At 42.1% G+C, this 27,918-nt stretch overlaps 1 protein-coding gene across 1 annotated transcript; it reads right to left on the bottom strand.

Annotated features, from left to right (window-relative positions):
- Positions 1–3,456: 3,456 nt before the first annotated feature.
- Positions 3,457–27,561, bottom strand: LOC128734021 (uncharacterized). The gene is made up of 3 exons (XM_053827979.1): positions 27,228–27,561; positions 4,079–6,265; positions 3,457–3,741 (listed from the first exon to the last, which is right to left on the bottom strand). The coding sequence occupies exons 1-3, from the start codon at positions 27,431–27,433 to the stop codon at positions 3,666–3,668; spliced, it is 2,469 nt and encodes an 822-aa protein (XP_053683954.1). The 5' UTR covers positions 27,434–27,561; the 3' UTR covers positions 3,457–3,665.
- Between the last annotated feature and the right edge of the window lie 357 nt (positions 27,562–27,918).

Raw genomic sequence — 27,918 nt, 5'->3', positions numbered from 1 at the left:
TTTGTATTTCGTTTGTATAGGACCCCCCCTCCTAAAGTGGGGAGGGGTCTCAATTCATCATTGAAAAAAAAATTGTCTCCAAAAACACACACATGCCAAATTTGGTTCAATTCGCTTGATTAGTTCTCGAGTTATGAGGAAATTTGTGTTTCATTTGTACAGGAGCCCCTCCTCTTAAAGTGGGGAGGGGTCGTAATTCACCATAGAAAATTTTCTTGCTCTCGAAAACCTTCACATGCCAAATTTGGTTGCATTTGCTTGATTAGTTCTCGAGTTATGAGGAAATTTGTATGGCAGTCCCCCCTCTTAAAGGGGAGAGGAGTTATAATTCCTCTTATAAAGAGGGGAGGGGTCTCAATTCACCATAGAATAAATTCTTGTCACCAAAAAAAACACCCACATGCCAAATGTTGTTCTATTTGCTTGATTAGTTCTCGAGTTAGGAGGAAATTTGTATTTCATTTGTACAGGAGCCCCCCCTCTTAGAGTGGGGTGGGGTCCTAATTCACCGTAGAAAATTTTCTTGCCCTCGAAAACCTTCACATGCCAAAGTTGGTTCCATTTGCTTGATTAGTTCTCGAGTTATGAGGAAATTTGTATGGAAGCCCCCCCTCTTAAAGGGGAGAGGAGTTACAATTCCCCTTATAAAGAGGGAGGGGTCTCAATTTACCATAGAATAAATTCTTGTCACCGAAAACACCCACATGCCAAATTTGGTTCTATTTGCTTGATTAGTTCTCGAGTTATGAGGAAATTTGTATTTCATTTGTATAGGAGCCCCCCCCTCCTAAAGTGGGGAGAGGTTCTTATTCATCATAGAAAACATTCTTGCCTCCAAAAACACCTACATGCCAAATTTGGTTCCATTTGCTTGATTAGTTCTCGAGTTATGAGGAAATTGGTATTTCATTTGTACAGGAGCCCCCCCTCTTAAAGTGAGGAGGGGTTCTAATTCAACATAGAAAATTTTCTTGCCCTCGAAAACCTTCACATGCCAAATTTGGTTCCATTTGCTTGATTAGTTCTCGAGTTATGAGGAAATTTGTATGGAAACCCCCCCTCTTAAAGGGGAGAGGAGTTATAATTCCCCTTATAAAGAGGGGAGGGGTCTCAAATTACCCTAGAATAAATTCTTGTCACCGAAAACACCCACATGCCAAATTTGGTTCTATTTGCTTGATTAGTTCTCGAGTTATGCAGAAATTTGTGTTTCATTTGTATGGGAGCCCCCCCTCTTAGTGGGGGGAGGGGTCTCTAACCATCACTAAAACCTTTCCTGGCCCCAAAAACCTCTACATGCAAATTTTCACGCCGATTGGTTCAGTAGTTTTTGATTCTATAAGGAACACAGGACAGACAGACAGACAGACAGACAGACAGACAGACAGACAGACAGACAGACAGACAGACAGACAGAAATCCTTCTTTATAGGTATAGATAACAGTAAATATGAGTAAATAAAGTACGTAAGAGTTGATAAAATTGTGTTATCATTCATTTGAGCTTTAAAGTATGGGATATATTATATCTTCTTCCTGCGCCCACCGCTGTGGGACTGATATGCGATTACTTTTAAGATGGGACAAACTGACCTGATATTTTTTTTATATTTTTTGAAATGAAACTAGCTATTTTTTTGTTACAACCTAAAGAACAATGATAACTAATACTGTTTAGCGATTAAACTCAAAATCACAAAAAATACATATGGGACTGATATGCGATTCACGGCAGTGTAGCTCCGTAACTATAAAAGATACAGCAAAACTTTGTTCAGCAGAGTTGTAGATAATAACTAGTTCTTCAATCGTCGCTTATATAACTTTGTCAAATTTTGCTTGGCTGAGACGGCACTGTCAAATGAATATAAATTGAGTCAACTGTTTGAGCAGTTGGTTGAGGTTGATACATACTTGTTCACGCCCGAACGTGAACGAATATCCGCTTTTTAACATCGCCCGGCTCGAGAATAATCTGGAACGCACGTGCAACATCGATAAGTAAACAAGTTTGCTCCAGATCAATCGCGAATAGCGAGAATAATCCAACAGATTCGCAACCGATAGCGCGAGCCTACCACAGGAGCGCGCCACCACCGTGGTTGAACGTGATTAGTCAGCGAGAGATCAGCGCAAACGAAGAAGAATAAGAACGATTACCGCGAAGAGTATAAATACGCTATCCTTGAACATAGTTTACATTCAGTTTTCTTTTGACTTTCAAAGTGTTAAGTAGTAAATAAAGTAAAATGGAAAAATAGTTTCTGTGCCTTTTACCAACAGCCTTGCTTGTACCTGCCAGTTCGAATCCTATCGTTACAGTCCACGAAGGAATAACAGGGTCATAGTGAATGGACTTGTGGGACCCAGTCCAATTGAAGAGTTAGATACAAGAGTTTTCCTACAAGTGCCTACCGTTTAAATCCATCCAGAGCCACGGCTAGGCTCTAACAATACTTGCTGATTCAAAAACAAAAATTGTATTACACTAGCTGACCCGACAAACTTCATGTTGTCACAAATTAAACTGTGTTGTACAAATCGTGAATCTCGGATTTTTATTTTATATTATATTATAGTCACTTTAACCAGCTTGGGTCATTCGTGACTTCTGCGGAGATGGGATTTGAACCCGGGTCCTCGGCGTGAATGCTAACCACTAAGCCGGGACTGAACCCCGAATCTCGGATGACCTTTGTCACAATCTGAGGAGTTCAAGCTTAGGTGATTCATTTTGGCAGTTACGTAACTATGAAAGCTTGGGTAGTTTAATATACAAATTTGCAATTTTACGTCAGTAGAAAACAATTCACCCCCCCCCCCCCATTGCTTAGCCAGATAAAATAAAGCGGATAGCATTTAAATATTCGCCATGATTGTATAATTTCGTCGAATACCATTTTGCGGAAAACCAATTCTTTGTCGACCATAACGCGGAATACCATTTCACGAAAAACCTTGCGCGGGATGTACCATTTGACGGCAAACCTTTTCGTGGAAAGTACAATTTAGCAGGGGTGATCCTCTCCTTACTCGCTTTCGCTCGTTCGGACCCAACTAAAGGAAAGTAATAAAGGTCAGTAGACCTAAGAAAACAAATATACCTAGACAGATTTCCAGCCTCCTAAAACCCCCAGCGCTCCAGCCGAGACTGCTGCTACGTCGCTCGGTGGTCTATTCGGTCTCAATTAAACAGTTATAATAGTACTTACTGAAAAAAATTTTGAGTTTGCTTGCGGATTATGCGCAACATGACACCGTGTAGGTCACTAGCGAGTGATGTAAGTAGGGGCTTGGCATGACAAGAGCTATCTTGGACGCTTCCTCATTTGCCTTCTCGATTTCATACCCCTTGGACATTTGAAAGAAGAGAAATTCACAAATGCCAAAAAACTAAATTAAGAGTAGTTGTTTTAGAACTGCAAAATAATACTATAAACTGTAGTTTTCGTATTTCGATTCGTCACGTATAGATTCATTCGTGTTTATTAAAATATAAACTGTTAGATAATAATGATGATTTGTTAACATAGAACAAAATATGTGGCCTGCACATAAATAAAGCTTATAAAGCTTTGAAAAATGTGCTTTGCATTTAGATTATTGGATAAGTACATCTACAATGGAACACAATGTGAAGAACATTAGATGACACATCTATGTTATTATTCCACTATATCTTCTTCCGATGATGAACTAGCAGGGATAGTTGTAAACCATGTGTCACGGTTTTTGACGATCCTGAAAAAAATATTGAGATATTAAATCAAAATCAGATTTATTATAAAATCTAAGAAATTTAAACCAAAGGGTAAACCCGGGAGCGAACAGTGGAGGTAAAATAGAGTTTTTACCATTCAGACCGTTCGATCAATAGTGTTTCATCTTGCCCGAATGTATTCAATTCCGCTCCGAATTCATTGTTTTATGAGTACATAGATTAGTTTTAAAGCCAATATCGTAGTTGCACAAGAAAGTTTCAATAAGATACGATACGACAACCATCGAAATTGGAGCAAAGTTTTCCGTCGCTCCCAGCTCTAACCTATAGAACAAAATAAAAAACGTCACTACTTACGGTGTTTTTCTACTTGTGTTGGTCGGTAGCGTAGATGATACACGATAGTAGTTTTGTTGATCTTCTTCGTTTTCCGGCATCTTTCGTTGTAGCGTCATTGTTTCCTGTGGAGCTCCATCAATCTCTTCTTCCAAGTAGTAGCGCGAACCATGTGCGGATTTACAGTTTTCACATTCGCTCAGATAATCATCGTCAAGACTGTTGTCGTTGGGAAGAAAGTGCTCTTTAGGATTTACACAGTTCGTCGACGTCGTCAACACCGGAAGAGGTTTATCTGATTTTGTTACATAAGCATGTACACCAAGTCGGTTAGAACTGTATGTGTGATCAGACCGTGACGAATCATCATTATTAGCTCTTTTAGTAACTGATTTCTTGTTGTTATTTAAAGTGTGATTGATAAAAGCAGCTTCTTTAGATTCTGGAGCACAGTTTCCAATTTCCAACAGTGGAGGTGGTTGGAATGTCGATGGAATGTTAATTACTGATGGCACCTTACTTACTACTTCTGTTAATAAATTTGAACTACGAGTACTATGTTTGTTTTTCTTTGGCAAAGTGTTAAAGTTAATGCTAGTACTACTACTATCATTTGCTCCGTATGCTGACTTTTGAGGAAGTTGTGCATATTCATGACTGGCTCCAGCAACATTTCTTGGTAATGATTTTGTGAAATGGTTTCTTTGTGCTTGATTAGCATCATCTTTGTAAAGGTTGGCAGAGTTTGTTATTGGAATAGAGAATTTAGCATTGTCACTAGAAAGTTTGGAGATGGCGTGGGTTTTAGAATTACTATAATAAGATTTTCTATGAGCACCTGATGATCTACCGATATTGTGTTTGTACATTTTTGGTGGAAGTTCAGGATTTTGCTCAATGTTTGGTTTTGACGAATTTACTAATTTCCTATGAGTTTCCCGATCATACGATGCATTTTGCTTTACACATGTTAAATTTTGCGAACCAATGTCTTTCGTATTAACTTCCTGTCCTTTAATATCCGGGCATGTTTTTGAAACCGGATTAACGACTAGTGGATTATCGTTCATGAAACCAGATTTTCTGGTTAATGAGTTTTGTTTTTTTAAACCCGTATTTGCATCAAAACGTGTCAGATCATTTGCAGGTTTGCTAGAGTTGGGAACATATTGTAATTTAACAAAATCCGTGCTAGAATATAAACCACTTTCGCTGCCATCGTAAATTTCTGGTTTATTTTTCAATGAACTTTTGCATTGTGTGGGGGTTAAAGGATTTATATGCGCGTTCATTGTATTTTTCGGCATATTGATATTTCGTGTAAGATCGCAAGGTCTCTTTTTAATAGTGAGAGCTCGTCCATTATCAGATATTGTTGCAGATTCATTGCTAGCGTGTTGATTTATTCCAGCAACGTGAGATGAAAGATAAGACATTGGGGTATGTTGCACTGGGCATTGGCAGGACATTTTCTTCGCTCCGAGTAATTTCGGATCTGAACGATTGTTTTTACTTATAGCATCGCTCTTACAAGGGATATTACTAGAATTATCTGTTAATACTGTTGCTACAATGGTACCACGGTTTGCCTTAAGTGGATTGATTATCGGATCCACAGCCGTATAATGCCTTGGTATTGTTCGGTGATATCGCTTCCCTGCTGGACGAAGTTTTGTTATTGATGCAATTTCTTCGCTGGCAGTGGTTGGTTCGTTGGCGATACTGTCAAATATAGGTGGCGGTAGAATTGTACGATTAGTAGAATTGTTAAATGTGTCCGCGAATCTCTCCATTGCTCTATTTTTTGGCGTCGTTGCGTTTGTGCTCGATACGATTGTTTGATTCGTACACGTTTGTACGTCTTTTAAATTTGAAGCATTGGACAATGAATAAGTACAGTTACTTCCAAGATTTAAATCACAGTTTTGATTCGTACACACTTCGGATGTAGTTACGGGAATAGTATAATAACTCGTCGGAAATGCAACACATGTTTCGTTAGAAACGTTTGTATTGGATGTATCAATTTGAGCGTCAGCAGTAGAGATGGCAGATGCTATATGATTTTCACCAGTAGCTATTGCTGTTAGATTTCCACCATTGTTAATATTGATGTTGATTAGGTTGGTTGTATTTGCAGTGATGGTTTGTGTTGCTTCAGTTTCTGTCAGCCCGATCGGATACTGCCTCTGAGTTGATGTAGCAACACTGCAAAAAAGAAAAACTTTACGTTATGGCTATTAAATAATTTTTTATGTATAAAATTATATCATCGAAGACAAAGTTACCTAAATACAAAAGAAAAAATTATCCAAGTTTATCAAGCCTAAGCAAAGGCAGCCGACGTTTTTGGCAAGACACTCATACACGTAAATTTCCTGGTCCTGGTTCAAACCCCCATCCCAATATGAAAATTTGTTCTACACTTTGAAGCTTGAAATTTCTGCTACCAATTGCTTAGAGCACAGGAAAATTTACGGGACTAGTTGTACGATCCTCGTTGTCGTCGTCAGTAGCATAGACCTCGTGCTGTTTCAACTAGTCGACTGCATACAACTCAATCTTGAGTTACTCGTCGCCGATTTTCCAGGCGTTTCAGAAGGCGCAAATCGCAAGACCAAGTTGAGTTATCTCGCCCGTAGAGCCACTCTGTTCTGGGTGGCCGTGGGATTGTTAAATAGAAATTTATTCCTTATAACTGTCCGGTCCGGACCGTAGTTTACCGTTACCAGAAGTCCGATGGTAATCTCCCCAAGTTGTGTCTGCTGCTCGTGATTCATATACATGCAAACTTCGTTTTACGTCCACTATTATAGGACGTAAGAACAATCGGTCGAAAAAAGGGTGGACGTTAATTCAAATTTTAGATGTAAAACGAGACGACATTAATTCAAATTCCGTATGTAAAAATATTGACGCAAAAGGAAATCACGTAAAATAAATGGACGTAAAAAGAGATTCTAGTGTACCTCCGCCGCTCTTCGCTTCCAGCTTTTGCTCCATGAAATATCGTCCGCAAATGCGGGCTGTCCTCCCTGAGTATCGTCAAATCCATAAAAACTACCGGTCTAATAAGGGCTATGTACTTTGTCAGCATCGTACGGTGGCTATCGTTTGCTAGCGGATGGAAGCGTTTTGCGAAGGGCAAAGTAGACGAGATTTTCTGGTTAAATGCGTCGCAGGATCTCCTTATTTGTGTTAACCGGGGCCACCAGCGATCCCAACGATTACCGTCCACGAAAAGTGCATGTTCGTCTTTTTGAGCCTCTACCAATCATGTATTTGGTTTGCAACGCATTTACCTTTAGCCCAATCCTACTAGTCTCCGCTTTCAGTCTAGCGCAGACGGCCTCCGCCGTTGCGAAGTTTCGGCCTACAATATCAAAGTCATCTGCGTAGCCAAGAAGTTTGATACTTTCACTGAAAATTGAGTCTCTCGTTTCAATTTTGCTCGTCGGATCATCTTCTCAAGGACGATGTTGAAAAGCATGCAGGTTAAGCTGTCATCTTGTCTTGACTTTTGCCGCGCTTGGAAGGGACTCGATCCTATTGACAGTAATAGTCTCTCCCAGCCAAGATTTGAATATACAACGTACTGCGATGTCAACTGGGAGGTGCAATTTCAACATTTACCTTCTTTCATATTAATTTGTTTTTTTTAAGTCAAATGAAGAGCCCGGAGTATAAACCAAAAAAGCTTATGATGATTAAAAATAATTCCCCATTTCCTGAATAAACCCCTTAAGGTTAGGCTATGCAATTTTTTTTGTAAAACCCCCCCTAAGAAAAATTTCCGGCTACGCCCCTGTCACGCAATCAAACCTCGTCGTCAACATCGTTGTGGACAGCTTCCGAGATGATCCTAACTTTTAACGAGAAATTAGTCGTCATCGATTCTACCAATTTCAAAAGCAGTTTTTTTGTTTGAAACAAAAATTCTGTTCATGATTCGCTGTGTTCAGATAGGCAAAAAAATGCAGCGCTTTTAGGGCCAAAAACTGATTCTGAAATTGGGCTTTACGATGAAAAGTTAATTACTGCTAGTTTTCGTTAACTGTTTAGTTCATCGTCACAAATTGGAGTTAACCTACCTTCTTAGAAGTCGATACCCCGACTCTTCTTTCTTCCGTAACTCGATGCGCGATTATAACGTATGCATTAAAAAATGAACTTTTTCAGATGATGATAAAAAAAAACTAAGACAGCTAATTGAGTGTGATAAATTTCCCATGGAAGGTTATTATATTAGCTTACTTGCGAAAAAATTCTACAGCTCTATCAGTCGAACTCTAATCGTAATGGCGAAAAAAGTGAAGCTACTCCGTTCAGAAGTGTGCGCGTTCAATGAACCGTACCCCGCCGTATCGAAAACGGACATCGTGCGGCGCTTCCTGGACGCCGGATACGCCCGATCCGGCATCGACAACATCTTGGCACTATTAGACAACAATCAGAGCATCGAAAGAAAGCCCGGTTCTAAACGACCGACGACCCTGAGCGACAAGAAGCTCCAAAGGATGCTGAAGAGGAAGACCGAGGGAAAATTCATTACTTCATTACTGCGTACGCTTGGCCGGGAGGTCGGTGCAACTGACCAAACAGTGAAAAAGTACCTGGCGAACATGCACATACATGTCAGGAAGCGTCCACTGATCATGGAGCTGCAGGCAATTGCGTAACGGCAGCGACTGAAGAAGATGGTCAAGACGATTTTCTCGGCGAATCGCGACGTGATGGTGGTGATGAACGACGAGATCTATCTCACCCTGGAAGGCAACGACGTGCAGGGCACTTCGTATTCTACTTCCCCCACGAAGAAAGTGAGCTTCAAGGTGAAGTTTATTTCACACATCAAGTTCCACAAGAAGGTGCTCTGTGGCTGTCAATCAGCGAGAAGGGGGTGTTAAAACCGCTCTTCTTTCACTCCGGACTCGTCGTGAACGGGAAAATTTATAGTACGAAGTGCCTGCCGGAAGTTGCGTCGTTCATCTAGAAATACCATAAAGGCGAAGCCGCGGTGTTCTGACCGGATCTGGCGTCGGTCCACTACTGAAGCGATCATTGGAGGATATCGAGCGGCTGGTACCCAAGTCGGCGAACACGCCCGACGTTCCCCAGCTGCGTCCCATTGAGAATTTCTGGGCAAACCTGAAGCGTAAGATCTACTCCAACAATTTTGTCGCGAAAATAGAGGTGGAGTTGAACAATAAAACGAAGAAAGAAATCAAAAACCGAAAAAAACGAAATAATCACATGAAATGGATGCTTGATACCTGCAACTGCAGATCTCAGAAAATCGTGGGTGACCACAGTCTGACGAGCTGGGAAGGAGCTTTGTAGTGATCAGGCTTGTCCTGCCTTCAGTGAATTTATTTTGCTTTTTTAACTGTAACACCTCAGCCAAGCAAAATTCGAAAATATTGCATATGGGGTATTTATAGAGTGAATTATTATCCATAAGATTGATGAACGTATTGCTCTATCTTTAGTATTTACGGCGCACTACCAGTTCACACTGGCTGGTGCACCAAGGTGCGATCCCAGTGTAAACTGAGAGTGCGCCGTAAATACTAAAGATAGAGCAATACTTAGTTCAGCAATCTTATGAATAATAATTTACTCTATAAATGCCCCATATTAGAGTGTCCCAAAATAGCACCTTGTCAGAAAACCCGGGGGCTCACCCCTCAAATGATAGCTTAGGGTGGCACAACAAAACTTTTATATGGCGTCAACATTGGTTGCCGCGATTTAGGGGTCGCACATTTGAGTTTTATAAAAAAATGGCATTTTTCAGGAGTAAATTCAAAAAAATATTTTTAGAAATGTTAAAGTAGGTGAAACAAGGTACTTAACTATTTTTTCACAATCATTGGGATCTGGTACATTCATAAAAAAGTTATGATGGCATGTCTGGAGTCATATTTGGTTACAAAAATTAATTGAATTCGGAAAAAATTTAAAATTTGCGAAATTTCATTTAAGGGGACATAAACGACCAAAAATTTTGAAAAAATCATAATTTTTTATTTCAGATTTTGATTCTGCAGTCTTTTCTGCTTATTTTGATACTAAATTTTTAATGATCCGACCACGGGAAGTGGCCGAAAAACGATCATACACATAAGCATTCCAGTGCAGCGAGGAACAACTTCAGCGGAATAAAACGCCGCTCCTGGAAAACCACGATTTTCAAACTTTATGTACCTTTTTCTCAGAAACTACACAACGTATTGGACCAAACTTTTTTTTGTTTTGTTGGTAGTAGCTTGGCAAAGACTTTTATAACTAAACGTAAACGAAACACAGCCAGAGAAAAAAGAAAAAAAAAGACAAAATTTTGTTTTTCCAGCCGTCTTTTCTTCTGTTTTTTCGTTTTTCTCAGGCTGCGTTTCGTTTTCAAACCTGAAAAGTTATAAAAGTCTTTGCCAAGCTACTACCAACAAAACAAAAAAAAAAAGTTTGTTCGAATACGTTGTGTAGTTGCTGAGATGTTCTGATGTTATGACTTTTGTAGCTATAAGTAGAGAATACATTTTATGAACTTAATGTTATTTTATATATATTAGTAACAAATATAATTTGTGTTTTTGCCATTTATACCAGTACCAGTCAAAATGACTGGTGCAAGATTCTATGAACAAATGTAGCATTTCGGGAGAACGATGAGTCCGAAGCATGAAATTATTCAGTGAAATGCCGTTCCTAATGGTTCTTGGCCATTTTTGTAGAGTTTTGTCGAGAGTCGGTCCTTTTCGGCGGTTCTATCCTCAGCTGACCGATTTCTCGCCGGATCCCTTTGAGATCGGAAGTCGAAACGCCCTTAGGCTCTCATACGGAGTCATACGTTGACTTTTGCTCCATTTCTTTTTGCTATATCAGCAATTGAGATCCCTATCAAAGAACTGCTTCCACTCACCAACAACTATGCGCTCGTTTGTGGCCAGGTTTCCCTGCTCGTTCCTATATATATCAGGCCTCGGTATGTATCCTTTACGAGATCGGTTCACCTTCTCATAGAACTTGCGCATCTCACTAGCCTGAAATAGTGGTTCTAGCTCTCCTTCTGGCGTTTTGCGGCCTCACTGATGGCCGAACGTATCCTGCTACATTTATCTTCGAGGGTCGAAGCACCTGGCCACAGAGGAAGGCGCATAGTATGCGCGTAGTTCTCATCACATTCCGGGTTGTCTAATTATCGATTTTTTAACCGAGGGTGGCTTTGTCGTGAGGTATATACCGGCGATAATTTTGAGCGCACGTGTACTGCTACTAGCTAATGATCTGAGTCGATATCCGTACCCCGTAGGGAGCGTACGTTGGTGATGTTCGAGAAAACCCGATCTTCGACGAGAATATGGTCGATTAGGTTCAATTTTAGTTGGTCAGGTGATCTCCTGGTGGTTTTGTAGATCTATGTGGGGAAAGAATGGGTTTCTGATCCCCAGGCCTCGGGAAGCTGTAAAGTTGATGCATCGCTGGCCGTTATCGTTATCTATACATTGCTTCCCTGTCGATCTGATCGTTCATGTCCCCAATGACGATGATATCCCATGGCGAGCACTCGACCAGCTATCGTATGTTGCTTCCAGCTGGACATAGAACGCTTTTTTCGCGTCGTCAGGTCTACCTTCGTGTGGCCGGTGCACGTTTATGATGGTGTAGTTGAAGAAGCGGCTATCCTAAACACACATATCCTCTCCCGATCCTGCATTCTGCCTATCACTACGAAGCCCGTTTCCAGCCCGTTGGTTGCTCCACCGTTCTGGCAAAATTGGGCCTTGGCGCCACGGATCCCCCAAACCTTCCCGCCTTTGCGACAGATCTCCTGTAGTGCCACAATGTCGAACTTTTGCGGTTCTAACTGAACGAGCAACATTCTGTCGCCATCCACGAAATTTGGTTTTACAGTTCCAGGTAGGAAGCATCCATTCCAAATCCTTGTTTCATCGCCTGCCCATGCTAAATGTTTCGAGTTGAATTTTCTTGATTTTTCGTAATATTTTTGAAAAAGCTTGCCTTACTAGGGCTATGCTGCCGAGTCTCATGATGAGGCTGCCATCGTATAGTGCCGAGACAAGACAGTGCCTCCTTGCCTGTCGGTATACGACCTTACTTACCACCAGGGTTGGTTACCACATCTCCGCTAAGATTGCACGTATTCCGGCTGGTAGGGTAATCAACCTATTTTGGACCCCATCTGTAGCTGTACATAATTTGGACACTTACAGCAAAATCAAATGAAAGTGTCCAAATTATGTACAGCTGCAGATGAGGTCCAAAACAGGTTGGTTACCCTTCCACGAGGAGGTGGAGATAGAAGTTGCTGGATACGAGGCTAAGGACCACTATGGGGCTGTGTTACACATTATTCAGTCGTTCACCAACCATTTCTTATCCACCAGTCATTTTGACTGGTTTTGGTATAAATAGGTATATTTAAAATGCTGGTATATCTAGTGTTGAATTGTACAGGAAATGGTAACTTCGAGTTAAAATAGTAGCGATTTGATGCATTTTTAGACTTTTACTGAAATGGTGCAACATTTATCAAAGGATTTTGTAGAACAACGTCTTTTATGAATATTTTGTAGCCTAAGATTATTATTATTATTATTATTATTATACTTATATTTCTCGTTATACAAATATGTAATTTGAATTTGAAGAACTTCGTATGTGCTTGACAACACGTGTTCAAAATAATAATTAGCTTCTAAATGCAGCCGGGTCATTCCACGTCAAGTGTCCGAGTCACCTGTAATCGACCTTCTCGGATTTTCACCAAACTTGGCCAGATTGTTCGTTTTGGGTCAAGAAGCAACAATCCCAAGTTTGGTGTCATTTATCATTTACTTGATTCATCTGACCATCTGGTCTCCATGAATTTATGGTAGGATGGGGAAAAGCCCCCTTGAGGTGAAACCTCTTCAAGAGGGCGTAAAAACCCCAGTGCGCTGAAAGTCAAGCCTCATAAAGTCCCATGATCTCAAGCTTCTAGTAGGGGCATTAATATTGATTTGTGCAAGAAGATGAGGAGCATCAATTTTGCTAGTTAGAAGCTTTCCAATAAAAACGGCTCTGGCAATATCACGCCTTTGCGCAAGTGTTTCCATGTTAAGTAGTCGACAACGCTGCTCGTATGGGGGTAATTGCATTGGGTCACGCGAAGGTAGAGATCTAAGAGCACTACGTAAAAATCTGGACTGTACAGCTTCAATTCTGCTTATGCAAACATCTGCATAGGGGCTCCAAATTACTGTTGAAGTTTCAAAAACAGGGCGAACAAGGGAGTAATACAGTGCCCTCAAACAATATGGTCAGTGAACTCTTTGCCAATTCTGGTGATAAAACCAAGGTTTCTATTTGCCTGTGCAATGATCGATGAGTAGTGATCTCTGAAGGACATGCAAGAGTCCAACAGAACCCCAAGATCTTTAAAAGTTGACACTCTTACTAGCGGGTGACCAGAAATAGTGTAGTCCCATAGAATGGATGTTTTTTTGCGTGTGAAGGAGATTACGTGGCATTTACTTATACTGAGGATCAGCTGATTATAAGAGCACCATCCAGATAAATCGTCGAGATATCCTTGCAGTTCAATACAGTCTCCTATGGATCGTATCGCAAGAAAGCACTTGAGGTCGTCCGCATGTAGTAGCCTGCATCCTTGCGGGATGACAAAATAGACATCGTTGAAAAATATAGAGAATAGCAGTGGCCCGAGATTGCTTCCTTGAGGTACCCCTGATTTGCTGACGAAGCTATACGATTCATTGTTTACGATCTTTACAGTAAGTGAACGGCTAGTCAGGTATGATTTAAGCCATTCTACGAAGCTAAACGAAGCGCCCAGCCGAGCAATCTTCGCCACCAGAATGGAATGGTCGACTCGGTCAAATGCAGCTTTAATATCTGTATAGATGGTATCTACTTGCGCGCCGTCTTCCATATGTTTAATACAGTACCGCCCCGCTAATCCGACAAATTTATAGCCGGATTAGCGAATTTTGACTCGATAATCCGACAGTCAAACTGACGTCAGTGTGAGTTTGAAATGTGGTTTTGTTTACATCCATACGTAAACAACTCCGGAAATTTTTGAAAATATTTGTCGTAAGTACGCAATAACCATGTTTTATACTCGGCAATGCTCAATTTCGTCATCGAAATAAGCGCAAGCACATCAGTCTATTGAAAATAGCAATGAAAATATTATAGCCATGGCAAAAGTGAACGTAGTTAGAAGCAGCACCATGTACCATTTCCATTTAGTTAGAAAGAGTGCCATTCTGACTTTAACGGAGACGCCAAACGAAGGTAGTTTTCGATTGAAAGAAGTCAAGTGCAATACTTTTTAATTCGGAATTTTCCGGATTAGCGAGATCCGGACTATTGAGTCGTCGGATTATGGGGTGTCGGATTAGCGGGGGGATACTGTACAGTGTGAGGTAAACTGAGCCAAATTAGTAGTTGTTGATCTACCAAGGAAGAAGCCATGTTGATCGAATCTAGACTAAATACTGATGTTTCGATAGCGCTAGGACAATTGTATGGTACCTACCGCTTACAATTATCGACAGTATGTTTAGATTCAACATCCCGGTACAATATATATGTACCGCACAATTACAATTTTGCTTTAATTTCACCTAAAATTGTTCAGATATTTGAGTTTACACTTCGTTCTATCCAAAAATATATATTTTTGCTGCCTCGGAGCTATCCATGCATCCCAACAAGGTATGACACTAACCGCATTGCTTTTCATTGCATTTTTCTCTAGTAAACCTTCTCTTTTAGTTATTCTTGCATAAGGGTTGTTGATGTCATACCAAGTTGGGGTGCATGGAAAGCTCCGAGGCAGCAAGGATATATATTTTTGGATAGAATTAAATGTAAACTCAACTAGGATAAGCGTACCCTTAGTGGAGGTAGTACCAATAGTGGTGGTTCTTGCATAAAATACGCCCTTTATAAGAAAAAATGCAATTTCCTTCTAAATAACGTATATATATTGTGTACCTGGGTTGTACAGGTTCGCTTGAAATAAAAATTTCTTCTCTTAGCGGTAAAATGAAATTAGTAGGAGTATTCCGCTGGTTTTGCTAAGATTTCCCGGTTAAAATTTAATTCTGCATACCAGCTGAAAAAGGTTTTGGATTTTATCTCTTTCTGATATTATTTATGAATGAATTTAAGAAATTTAAATCTGTTGCGCATATAAAGTAAGTACTTGATCTCATGCAAACAAGGCGAGCCAATTTGTATAAATTTTTATTGTAGTAATTGAATGTTTAATGTGTTGCCTCCACTATGGGTTCACGATGCCTCCATTCTAGGGACCTCGATATGAACCATACCACAACTATAGGCGAACCAATGATCGTTGAAAAAATCTTTCTCTTTAACGAAATTCTAATGTTTAATGATTCCAACCGTCAATTTTAGTAAGATTAAGAATGTTTCAATCATATCGTGTGCGCGTGCTTGTATGTTTATCCTGATATCACTGTATTTTGACCAAAAAATTGAAATTTTACTACTAAATGCGCCACTACTGGTACGCTTACCCTATCTGAACAATTTTAGGTGAAATTAAAGCAAATTTGTAATTGTGTGGTACATACATATTGTACCGGGATGTCGAATCAAAACATACTGTCGATAATTGTAAGCGGTAGGCACCATACAATTGTCCTAGCGCTATCGAAACATCAGCATTCAGTCTAGAGTTGAACCCTTTTGAACATCTTTTCAGAAAATTTCATTTCTAAATGAGAAAACATTCGATTTCTTATCACAATGACTTTAACCGAGCTCTTGTAAAAAAATGGTCAGCAATTCACAGAGGGATATTTGAAAAATTGTTAATTTTATCCCAAATAGATTAAAACAGGTCATCAAGAATGTAAATGGTCCTACAAGGTAGTAGTTGAGCGAGAAAGGACATTTGTTTCAACTAATAGTTAACTGTCCGCATACTTTTTTGGCTGCATTTTTGAGCAATTCAAACTATATGTACCCTATCTTCAAAACGGAAAGCTTTTCCCCGAATTTTTGTTGTGCATCTAAATATGCTTTAGATAAACATGGTTTAAAAAATATGTGTTACCATTCTTTGCAACAATACTGTGCAAAATTACTAAAAGAAAATTTTATGCGCTGCTGTCCGAATACTTTTTTGGTTGACTGTACCTATCCGAAAACATTCTGTACATTGCGTTTAGCGAATAATATGGACATGAAAGTTAAAACGATTAAAGATTAAATTAACGAATTTTTAAACCATACTTTATTTGAATATTATACTCACATCTCTCAATTGAAACCCCGTTTTTGATTGAAATGCGTAATTTAACCAAATCAAGATTTATAAAAGAAAGTAGCATAGCTTTTAACATCGGAAGCACCCATTGTTCCGTCTCCAGCCGAAAATAACCCGCACCCAGCAGCATACACTGCTGGCATCGCGCAACACACACTGTCATTATCCCGCAGCTATAAAAGCAGCCCACCCAGAGAAAATCACCCCATTCCGTTTTCAGCCATCCAGCCGTTCACCTCGCAGCAGTAGCAATAAGCCGAAGAACAATTAGAATAAAGTTTGTTAGCATAGCAGCCGGTGTTTGTTTGGTTCACCGTCCACTTCCCCACTGGATTTTCCCACTGAAAGGAGAGCGAGCAAAGTCAACCCCCAGCCCTTATAAGCGCTAGATGAAGAGTTAATTTTCTCACCGAGACTTTTGCTTTTGCTTTCGCTGCCGCTACTATACAGTCCACTGCCAGAAGATCGTTCAGAGGCGAACATCTTTTTGGTCCAACCCGAACCGGATTAGAAGCCATCCCGACGCCGCACCTAGGCGTGCCGGAAAGGATTGAACCTGGTGGAAAAAGCAGCATTCGGCTCTGTGCTAACAACTTGTTACCGAACCGAATTGCTACCGCTGCGGCGTGCACGCAAGAATTTGTTTGAACGTGTTCGATCGTGTTCGCGTTCGAAACGTGCCACACCGTTATTGAAGTGAACTTGTTTGAACGTGTTCGTTTGCACTCGCGTTCGAAACCTTCCACCGTTATTGAAAAGTGAACTTTTTGAACGTGTTCGTTCCTGCTGGACGTGTTCGAACCGTTATTGACTGAACATTTTGAAAAAGTGAACGTGTTTAAACGTGTGGCGTGTCACGATTTTCGCTCGTCGCGTTGCGATTAATTCGTCAAAAATATTTTTGATTAAGCGATGCCCGTAATGCATTCGCCGTCGCGTTCGGAAAACGGTGAAAAAGAGGACTCAGCATCATTTCACGGATTTGAAGCTGGTGCTGTTGCTGTTACTATGGATCCTGTCACCGAAAAGGAATATCGTGTGGTCTGCCGTCAGCGCTCTCAAGTAAAGCAGAAATTAGTGCGTATTCAACGAACGCTCATCACCAGTGCAGCAATTGGTTTAGCACAATTAAATGTGCTATCCAAAACGCTTTCTGCTGTATACACGGAGTACAGTGGATTCCATAGCAAGGTGCTATCGTTAGTATCGGATGAAGACCTGTTCCAGGAGGAAAATGAATATTATGCCTTCGAAGATATCTACAACAATGTGAGCAACGCCGTGGAAGAGCTGCTGCTGGAAGCAAAGAACCGTGCAGTACCAACATCTGCGCCTAACCCGTCATCTCAACAAGTGATTATCCAGCAACAGGCCCTCAAGATGCCAATTCCAACGTTCAGTGGAAGCTATACTGAATGGCCGAAGTTTAAGGCCATTTTTACCGATCTGATGGCCAATTCGGGTGATACAGACGCCATAAAACTGTATCATCTGGACAAAGCGCTTATCGGAAATGCCGCAGGTGTACTAGATGCCAAAATCCTGAGTGAAGGGAACTACCAACAGGCCTGGAACGTCTTGATGGACCGCTACGACAACAAACGAGCCATAATGGAGAGCCATTTCCGAGGACTGCTGACATTAAAAAAGATGTCCTCCACCGCCAATAAAGAACTTCGTGCCCTCGTTGATGAAGCAGTCAACCACATCGAAAGCCTGCGCTACCTCCAGCAGGAGATCAATGGAACGGCAGAGCATTTCTTCGTTTTCTTGATCGTGTCAGCTCTCGACAAGAGTGCACGCCAGGCTTGGGAAGCAACGCAGAAGAAGGGTGAGTTACCGAATTACCAGCAGACCATCGACTTCCTGAAATCCAGATGCCAAGTTCTGGAGAATTGTGAAGCAGCAGGCCAGCCAGCCCTGTCGAATCCAAAGCCCCATCCACCACAAAGAAGTGTACCACAAAGAAGCCATGCTGCATCGACCGGCCCATCCCAACCACCAGTCTCTTGTGAAATTTGTGGCGGTTCCCATCGAAACGTCCAGTGTTCGGCCCTATCCAGCCTAACCCCAGCCCAGAAGAACGAGAAGATCCGAGCAGCTGGAGTCTGTTTCAACTGCCTGCGCAAAGGCCATCGCTCCAAAGATTGCCCTTCCGATAAGACATGCCACAAGTGTCAACGCCGACATCACACTATGCTCCATGAGAATGAAGAACCCAGCCGAGGTACGAAGCCCAACGTATCACTTCCCACCGAGACGATGGCGATCCCGCCACCGATACCAGCTGCAACAACATCGCAGATGCCAGCACCAGTGAACCAACCGGTTTCAACAACGTGTTCCGCAAACTTCGCCCAATCCACCAAGACTGTACTGCTGTTGACTGCGGTGGTTCAGGTCTACGACAGGAGAAATCAACCACATCCATGCCGAGTGCTGTTGGATAGCGGTTCCCAGGTCAACTTTATCACGGAAGAGATGGCCAACCGTCTTGGCATCCCAAAGAAGCCAGCCAACATCCCAATTGTTGGCATTAACGCCCTACGAACCCACGCTCGTGATAAGGTGACCATCAAGTTTCGATCCCGTGTATCATCGTTCCACACCAGCCTGGAGTGTCTGGTAACTCCGAGAGTAACTGGGACAATTCCAACTTCCAAGATCGACATCGCCCATTGGATGATCCCAGAAGGACTGGTCCTTGCCGATCCCAAGTTCCACATTCCCGACAAAGTGGACTTGCTGATTGGTGGGGAATTATTCTTTGACTTGCTGAAGCCAGGTCACCTCAGCCTAGCAGATGGATTACCACAGCTACGTGACACCCAGCTTGGGTGGATAATAGCTGGCATCATCATCGAACCACCACATGCATCCAACGTTTCTCCCATGTACGTCCACGCATCGGTTGCAGACATCGAGCGGAACATGCAACAGTTCTGGCAAATCGAGGAAGTACCAGACGTCCCCAACCTGTCGACCGAAGAGATAGCATGCGAAGCCCACTTCCTATCTACCTACCAGCGTGATGAATCTGGAAGATTCATGGTCCAGCTCCCGTTCAATAGTGATCTTCCCCTCCTGGACGACTGTCGTGCTCTGGCCCTAAAGCGTTTTCTGATGTTGGAGAAACGACTCGTCCGCAATCCAGAACTTCGAATTCAGTATGTGGATTTCATCCGGGAGTACGAGGCTCTCGGGCACTGCCGGGAAATCATGGAATCTGAAGACCCGCCCAACCAGTAGAGCTACTACCTTCCTCACCATGCCGTACTTCGACCTTCTAGCTCGAGCACGAAATGCCGTGTCGTGTTCGACGCAAGTGCCAAATCTTCGCCGTCGCATCTTTCGCTGAACGAGGTACTCCACGTCGGTCCAGTAGTGCAAAACGATCTACATCACATCATGCTACGATTCCGTAAATTCAAGGTAGCATTTACCGGAGACATCTGTAAAATGTACCGTCAAGTAGTCGAAGTCCCATCGGATCGTCGATTCTTGCGCATTTTCTGGCGAGAGCAGCCGTCGTTGCCTTTGCGTGTTTTGGAGTTGTGCACTGTCACCTACGGTACCGCATCGGCTCCCTATCAAGCAACCAGGTGCTTGGTACAGCTCGTCAAGGAAGATGGCGAGAACTTTCCCATCGCCGCTCGTATAGTGAAGGAGGAGACCTACATGGACGACGTACTGTCAGGAGCTGACTCGGTGGAAGATGCTATCGTGGCTAAACAGCAGTTAAAGGAACTCCTAAGTCGAGGAGGTTTTCCTATACGAAAATGGTGCTCTAACTCCCAACAGCTGATGGAGAACATTCCTATCGATGAACGTGAGACGATGACTCCGGGGGAGCAAGGAGTGAACGAAACCATAAAAGTGTTAGGCTTGCGTTGGGACCCAACCGCCGATACGCTGAAGATCGCCTATCATCCGAATCCACCTGTGAAACAACCACCAACGAAACGTACGGTGTACTCCGAGATCGCCAAATTCTTCGACCCCCTTGGACTGGTTTCGCCGGTGATCGTCTTGGCGAAACTCCTCGCGCAGAAGCTGTGGCAGCTTAAAATCAACTGGGACGATCCGGTGGATGAAAATATTGCCAAGCAGTGGCAAAATCTTCAACTTTCCCTAATGCATCTCCACGACATCGAGATCCCTCGGTGTGTTATTTTGGACAATGCAGTCGCCTACGAGTTGCATGGTTTTTCGGATGCCTCCACAACGGCATACGGAGCATGCATCTACCTACGGTCCCTTTTTGCTGATGGTTCGGCAAAGCTTCGTCTTCTCACCAGTAAATCCAAACTGGCGCCTTTGAGTGAGCTCACCATTCCACGGAAAGAATTGTGTGCCGCCCTCCTGTTGACCCGTTTGCTGGCGAAGGTACTGCCAGCCCTGGATATGCCGGTTCAGGAAGTTGTGCTGTGGAGCGACAGTACGATTGTCTTAGCCTGGCTAAAGAAACCCCTCAACCAGTTGCAGCTATTCGTCCGAAATCGAGTCGCTGTGATCCAGCAGCACACAGACAATTTCCGGTGGGAACATGTACGATCCCATCAGAATCCAGCCGATGTCATCTCCCGCGGACAGCTTCCAGAAGATTTAGCTACCAACACTCTCTGGTGGCATGGTCCGAGTTACCTTGAAGTGGTGTGCTACGAAGTGGTTATTCCGGATGAGATACCTGAGGAGGCACTACCGGAACTGAAAGCTGCCGTCGCCATCTCGGATGTAAGAATGGATATGCCTTTATTCTTCTCCAATTACAGCAATTTCCGCAAGCTACAACGAATTGTTGGGTACATTCGTCGGTTTGCTAATAATTGCCGTAAGCAGAATCAAGCCGACCGAGAACTCAGATCCCATCTGACCGTCCATGAGCTTCGCCGTGCAACAGAAACCATCATCCACGTCTTACAGCATGCACACTTTGCTGACGAAATCAAACGAGTCCTCGACAACGAACCCTGCAAGAGGTTAGGAAATCTTCGTCCTATTTACACCAATGGTTTGCTCCGTGTTGGTGGCCGACTTGACCGATCGCAACTACCATTTGAAAGTCGCCATCAAATTATCTTACCGGATAAGGATCCGGTGATTCATCGTTTCATCCAGCAGATGCACGTCGAACTTCTTCACGTCGGGCAAACAGGTTTGCTGAATGCTCTTCGCCAAAGGTACTGGCTCCCGAAAGGTCGATCCATCATCCGTTTCATCACCCGTCGATGCGTTAAATGCTTCCGAACCCATCCTACGACACCCAATCAACTAATGGGAAACCTGCCAGCGTCGAGAGTGATGCCATCGCCCCCGTTCTCCATAACTGGTGTGGATTACGCTGGCCCCTTCTGGATTAACCAAGGGTCACGTCGTCCAACGCTGACCAAGGCTTACGTAGCAGTCTTCGTCTGCATGGCAACTAAGGCTGTGCACCTGGAAGTCGTCTCCGATTTGAGCACCGATGCTTTCCTGGCATCTCTAAGAAGATTAATTGCTCGCCGAGGAATGATTCATGAATTGCACTCGGACAACGCCACCAACTTCCGAGGTGCGAATCATGAATTGAACAGCCTATATCAACAGTTCCAGAATCAGCAGACTGTGAACGCCATCGAATCTTTTTGTCGCAGCCGTGAAATCGAGTGGCATTTCATCCCGCCAGACGCACCGGAGTTCGGCGGCCTCTGGGAGGCAGCCGTGAAATCCTGTAAAACACATCTGAAGCGTGTCGTCGGCAACGTCCAGCTAACATTTGAGGAGCTTTCAACTGTCATGGCTCAAATCGAGGCCGTCTTGAATTCCCGCCCTTTATTCGCCATCTCGAATGACCCGGCGGATCCACGAGTTATCACCCCGGCTGACTACCTCATCGGACGACCACTCACCGCTCCAGCTGAGCCCTCCTTAGAAGACGTCAAAGTTTCCCGTTTGGCGCGCTGGCAACATCTTCAACTCCTTCGTGAACATTTTTGGAGTGCTTGGAGCAGAGATTATCTGAACACCCTGCAGCCCCGAAAGAAGAACCAACGAGAGATGCCAAATGTTCGCGAGGGCATGATCGTCCTGCTTCATGACCGGAACCAACCACCCCTCAACTGGAAATTAGGACGCATCGTAGCAGTCTACCCTGGTGACGATGGACTGGTTCGTGCAGTCGATGTATTCTCCAAAGGCTGCAAGTATCGTCGTCCAATCAATAAGGTATCCATCCTGCCTATCGAAGACAACGAGTTAGTTGAAAAACCCGGCGATGTCCAGAGAACCGCGGAACCTTCAACCGGGGGAGGATGTTCCGTCTCCAGCCGAAAATAACCCGGACCCAGCAGCATACACTGCTGGCATCGCGCAACACACACTGTCATTATCCCGCAGCTATAAAAGCAGCCCACCCAGAGAAAATCACCCCATTCCGTTTTCAGCCATCCAGCCGTTCACCTCGCAGCAGTAGCAATAAGCCGAAGAACAATTAGAATAAAGTTTGTTAGCATAGCAGCCGGTGTTTGTTTGGTTCACCGTCCACTTCCCCACTGGATTTTCCCACTGAAAGGAGAGCGAGCAAAGTCAACCCCCAGCCCTTATAAGCGCTAGATGAAGAGTTAATTTTCTCACCGAGACTTTTGCTTTTGCTTTCGCTGCCGCTACTATACAGTCCACTGCCAGAAGATCGTTCAGAGGCGAACACCCATTGCCGTGCGTATGTGAACGGGTGGCAACCGTGTCGCACCGGGCGGTGTTTATAACAAGTCTGGTTCTATTCGCTATGACGGCGCCGCAGTGGAGACACCTAAATTAGTTTTGAGTTTGCGTGAAGCAGAATAGCGATTTGTTAAAGAGTGCAAAAGACAGAATAAGTCGTAAATAATTTTCACGCATTCAGCTACGGGCAGTTCTGTAGGTGGAAAAGAGGTCGTGCGGTGCCGTCATAGCGAATTATCGAAAGCACCCATTGCCGTGCGTATGTGGACGGGTGGCAAACGTGTCGCACCGGGCGGTGTTTATAACAAGTCTGGTATAAAGTGATGCGTATAGAATTTGACTCTGTCAGTTTTATGAAAATTACAAATTCAAACACAAATCAAAAATAATATTTGAGCTAGAAATGCCCATATCAAATGACATATACGATGGTATAACAAAGGTTCCTTTCACCACTAGGTGGATTAAATCGGATTTTTTCATTGATTCAGGTCTTTTGGAGATTCATCACATAGATATTACCTTTGATCTGACCTACCCGAGTTGCACATATTTAACACTAGATTTACCAGACCAGTCATTTTGACTGGTCGTCCAATTTCATTTCGAAAATTCCAGAACATATAACATTTGCTTTCAGAAACGATGTTATGTCTTTTGTAGCTTTAAGTAGAGAATACATTTTATAAATTGGCCGTTATCGCTTTGCATTGCTTCCCTGCCGATCTGGGCGTACGTTGCCTCCAGCTGGATATACAACGCTTTATTCTCGTCGTCGGGTCGACCTTCGTATAGACAGTACACATTAATGATGGTGTAGTTGAAGAAACGACCTATTATTAGGGTTGCCAAGTCTGAAAGTTGCAAAAACCGGCCGCTCGGTCTTGCCTTAAAAAAAATCGGGGGGGTTGTGGCAGCATATTAGAGTTAGAGGATTTGTCTGTAATGTGTAATGTGCGTTAGACAATCGCCGGCAACATGTAACCGGCATAGGGAGAAAGTGGGAGTCGGTTGACAGTTTCCCATGTGAATTATTGAAGATAGCTAGTTTTTGAGTGACAACTACTTGCTTCTGGCGCTAGTGGACAATTTAATGTATATTACCGCCAGAAGTAAGGTATTATCACTGCAAAACTAACTATTTTCAATGATCCACTGTTCAGGATTGCTAATAAATTTATCAGAAAATTTAACAAACCAGGCAAAAAGTACAAATCCAGCTTCATACGTCGGAAAACCGGCCTTTTTGCCGGATTAACCGGCCACCGGCTTTGCAAGTGAAAAACCGCTCGGGCCGGCCAAAAACCGGCCACTTGGCAACCCTACCTATTATCCTCAACACACATATCCTCTTGTATATCGGCTTCCGGTTCATTCCGGTAAAATACCACAAGTAACTTTGAAGATCTCATGTTCGCGTATATTTTTGTAGAAGAAAGTATCGGGCTAAGCGATAAGGATTTCGTGACATAATCGTCACAAATCTGAAAACATCCGATTATTCCGATTTATTTTTACTAAAACCCCTCCTTGTGAATGGTTCCCCACGCTAAGTCGCCATTCATAATTTTATCATTTAGTCTATTAAATTATCTTTCAGAAACATCTAAAAATTCGGAAATCCGTCATGTTTTCGCTGAGATATAGCAATTTGGGGTTAAATCGACCCCAATGCACAGACAACGTAAGTGAAATTGTCGCAAAACGTTAGTTTTTGAAATTTTTTGATCTAATAAAAACTTCTACAATAAAATATCTCCAGTAGACACATCTAGACACATCGCGAAAGAAGTAGATTTACTCATTGAAAAATAAAAGTCATAGCTTCTCAAAGTGGCCTGGGGTCAAATTGACCCCAGTGTACAGACAAAGGGTTAAAGCATTCGACTCCAATAAAGGAACAATGTCGATAAGTCAAGACATAAGTTTTTTAATGAAACACCACCACGTACATCAAGTGTACACTGAGGAGCAACTTGCTTACTATTCTTAGCTAAGTATTTACCGACTTTTGCTTGACGAACTGTGTTGAATTTTGAATTGAATTTTATTAATAAAATTTTCAAATGGTTATTCCTATATGTAAGAAAAATTGCCAAAGAAGAATATGTTTAGTCCAGTTAAGATTTCACAGCGCTCTAAAAATTGCTTCCCTTATTCACATAATGAAGCTTTATGAAGTCAAGTCTGTTCAAAATTCCAAAAATTCAGTTAGGCAACGTTTAACTTCACGGCATCATCGCTTACGAATCGAAACGGTGACAAAAGTGTGGCTATTCCGGGTTTTCTATTATTCATAACGACAGATGCTATACGACGTGGTGGTAGAATTGTGGTTTACTGTAGAGAACACCTTACATGTGCCAAAGTTTATAACACAGAGCTAACTTACTAGTCTGAAAACAAGACTGAGGTTCTAGTTTTAGATTGAGCAGAGGTAAACTGTTAATTATTGTCGATTACAATCCTCTAGAAAACGACGCTACATTAATTCGGCAGGATACATCGACGGACTTTGCATCGCGCTACGATAACATTGTATTGATTAGAGATTTTAATGTTAATTTGTCCAGACCAAGCAGTAATCGGGCGTTATTTGAGACTACGTTACAAACTTTTGCAATGACATCAGTGGAGTCATTACCTCATTACTTGCTGTCGTCATAAAATATTATGTTGCCCAACACCAGAAGGACAAAAACTTTATAAAATATTTGTAATGGCCTTATTTGTTTTATCATATGAATTAATTATGCACTTGCTTAAAAAAGTCTATTACTCACTTGAAGTGCAATCCATTAAACGCGGTTAAAAATGAAAGAGGTTTGGAGGAGGCTAAGAACGTGGAAGAGGAGGCACTCCCAAAAGTTTTGCTTCTCTCAATAAATAATAAATATAGAATAAACTATGAAAAACACATGGAACATCAAATCGTATGCCATCGGATTTGATAGCTTGCCGATCAAGTTTATAATTCTTCCACTAGTCGTAAATCAATTTATGTATTTCTTCAATTAGCTGATTGCCCGATCTTACTCGGACCCCTTTGTCTCTCAGTCACTTGTACATCTATTATTGTAACAAAAATTCTCATAATACAAAAAACAAAACCCTTTTTCTCATTTAAATGTGTCTACTCCCTTTGTCAGTTCCCCTCCTGTTGTCCCCCAGCTACTTGAAAATTTGTCTTCTTCTCAGTAATCCCTCTACCACACCACATGATCCGCTTGAATGCGTGATGGAAAAACGCGAAATAAGAACACATCGGTTTCTGCACATGCAGTTTGAAATCATCACGGATATTATAGCCAACTTCTCATTTATTTTGGATATTAGCCAAAATTGTTTCACGTCATGTGCCTCCGGAAATGCAATTTTTAACACGCGACTTCCGTGGGGACGTTGTTTGGGGTGTATATTAGCCAATTTTTCATTTATGGGCAGTTCTTTATATCTCATGCAAATTGATGACAACTTCGAACGCCGCACTTATGCTGTGCCCTACTCTATAGATTTATACATATGTAGCTTGAGGTGGGCATCTTGCCCCGTGCTACCCTACGCGTGTAAATGTGTATATTAAAAATGCATGCAACCATCACTAACGTTTCGTTACATTGCCGATGATGTTAAATTGGCCGTTGATTTAATTTCAGCTTTAACTGGTGATGATGCTATCTAAGGAGTGAGATGGATATAGTAGAGTAAGCTTTGAAGGAGATGTAAATATTAATACATATAAAATAATAAAACCTATGCATATCGTATACCTATCAATATTAGAGATTATTGCAATAAAAGGCAGTAAAAATTACAGCGAACAGCTAGGATCTATTATAATTACAGTAGATAATGTTCGCGGTAACACAATAACAAGGAAAACACTTTACGACTTTTAGGATCCGGGATTTGAATTCGACTCTGCTGGAATATTGCGGTAGTTGGGTAGTTAATACACAAATTCTCATCTACGGATAACATGACCCGTACATAAAATTTCTGTGTGTGTTGGATTCGCGTTATATTAAATTTTATATGCTATTGAGTTCAAACTGAGTTCTCACTCGCCAAAAAAAAAAAAATCGCTTGAAATGCATGATCGTTAACTGAGATGCGGTAAATTAAATTTATTGTTCGCCTTACCTTACTGTACAAGTACTGAGAGATTCTGCTTGAGCCAACGCAATCGCTTCTTCGTAAGGCGGTGGGGCTTCACCTCTAGCAAAATAACTGCCGGGTGGTTTCCAAAGTTGATAATGTGCTGTTCCATGTTCGTACGGATAATCCATATTAAGTGGCCCCGATCCAATATACCCAATATTGCCTCCGATATATCCGATATTTCCCATATTCCGTTGATCGTCAATCGCTTGTCGTACTTCTCGTACTTGGGCTTTTCTATGCCTAATTCGGTTTATAACAAGATACACAATTGTTATTGAAATCGTTATGGTTAGACAAGTAGCCACCAGTCATATTACGAAATCGTAATTTTTTTCAGAAGTGTTTCCTAAAGTATCATCTAAACAGATAAATTCACAGCAAGAACTTCCTATCTGGAATGATTTACAGTCGTGCGGAGGCGTACATAATACAGCTTTGCATGCCTTAGGGTGACCATTATCACAGAGACATAAACGACATGCATCAGAACCAGGCGGAACATAGTGGGCATCTGCAAACGAAAGTCGTCATTTATTTCTAAATTTGTAGAACCTTGCATTTACCCTGTTCCACTTTCTTTCCGTTAACATCACGACACTCTCCAGGTAAAGCCACAACGTTTCCGTAAGCCCCTTTATTCAAAAAAAATTGAAAATCCATAAAAAAAAAT

This window comes from Sabethes cyaneus, chromosome 2 (assembly GCF_943734655.1).
Source record: "Sabethes cyaneus chromosome 2, idSabCyanKW18_F2, whole genome shotgun sequence".
Lineage (NCBI taxonomy): Eukaryota > Metazoa > Arthropoda > Insecta > Diptera > Culicidae > Sabethes > Sabethes cyaneus.
This window is presented reverse-complemented; position numbering and strand designations above follow the sequence as displayed.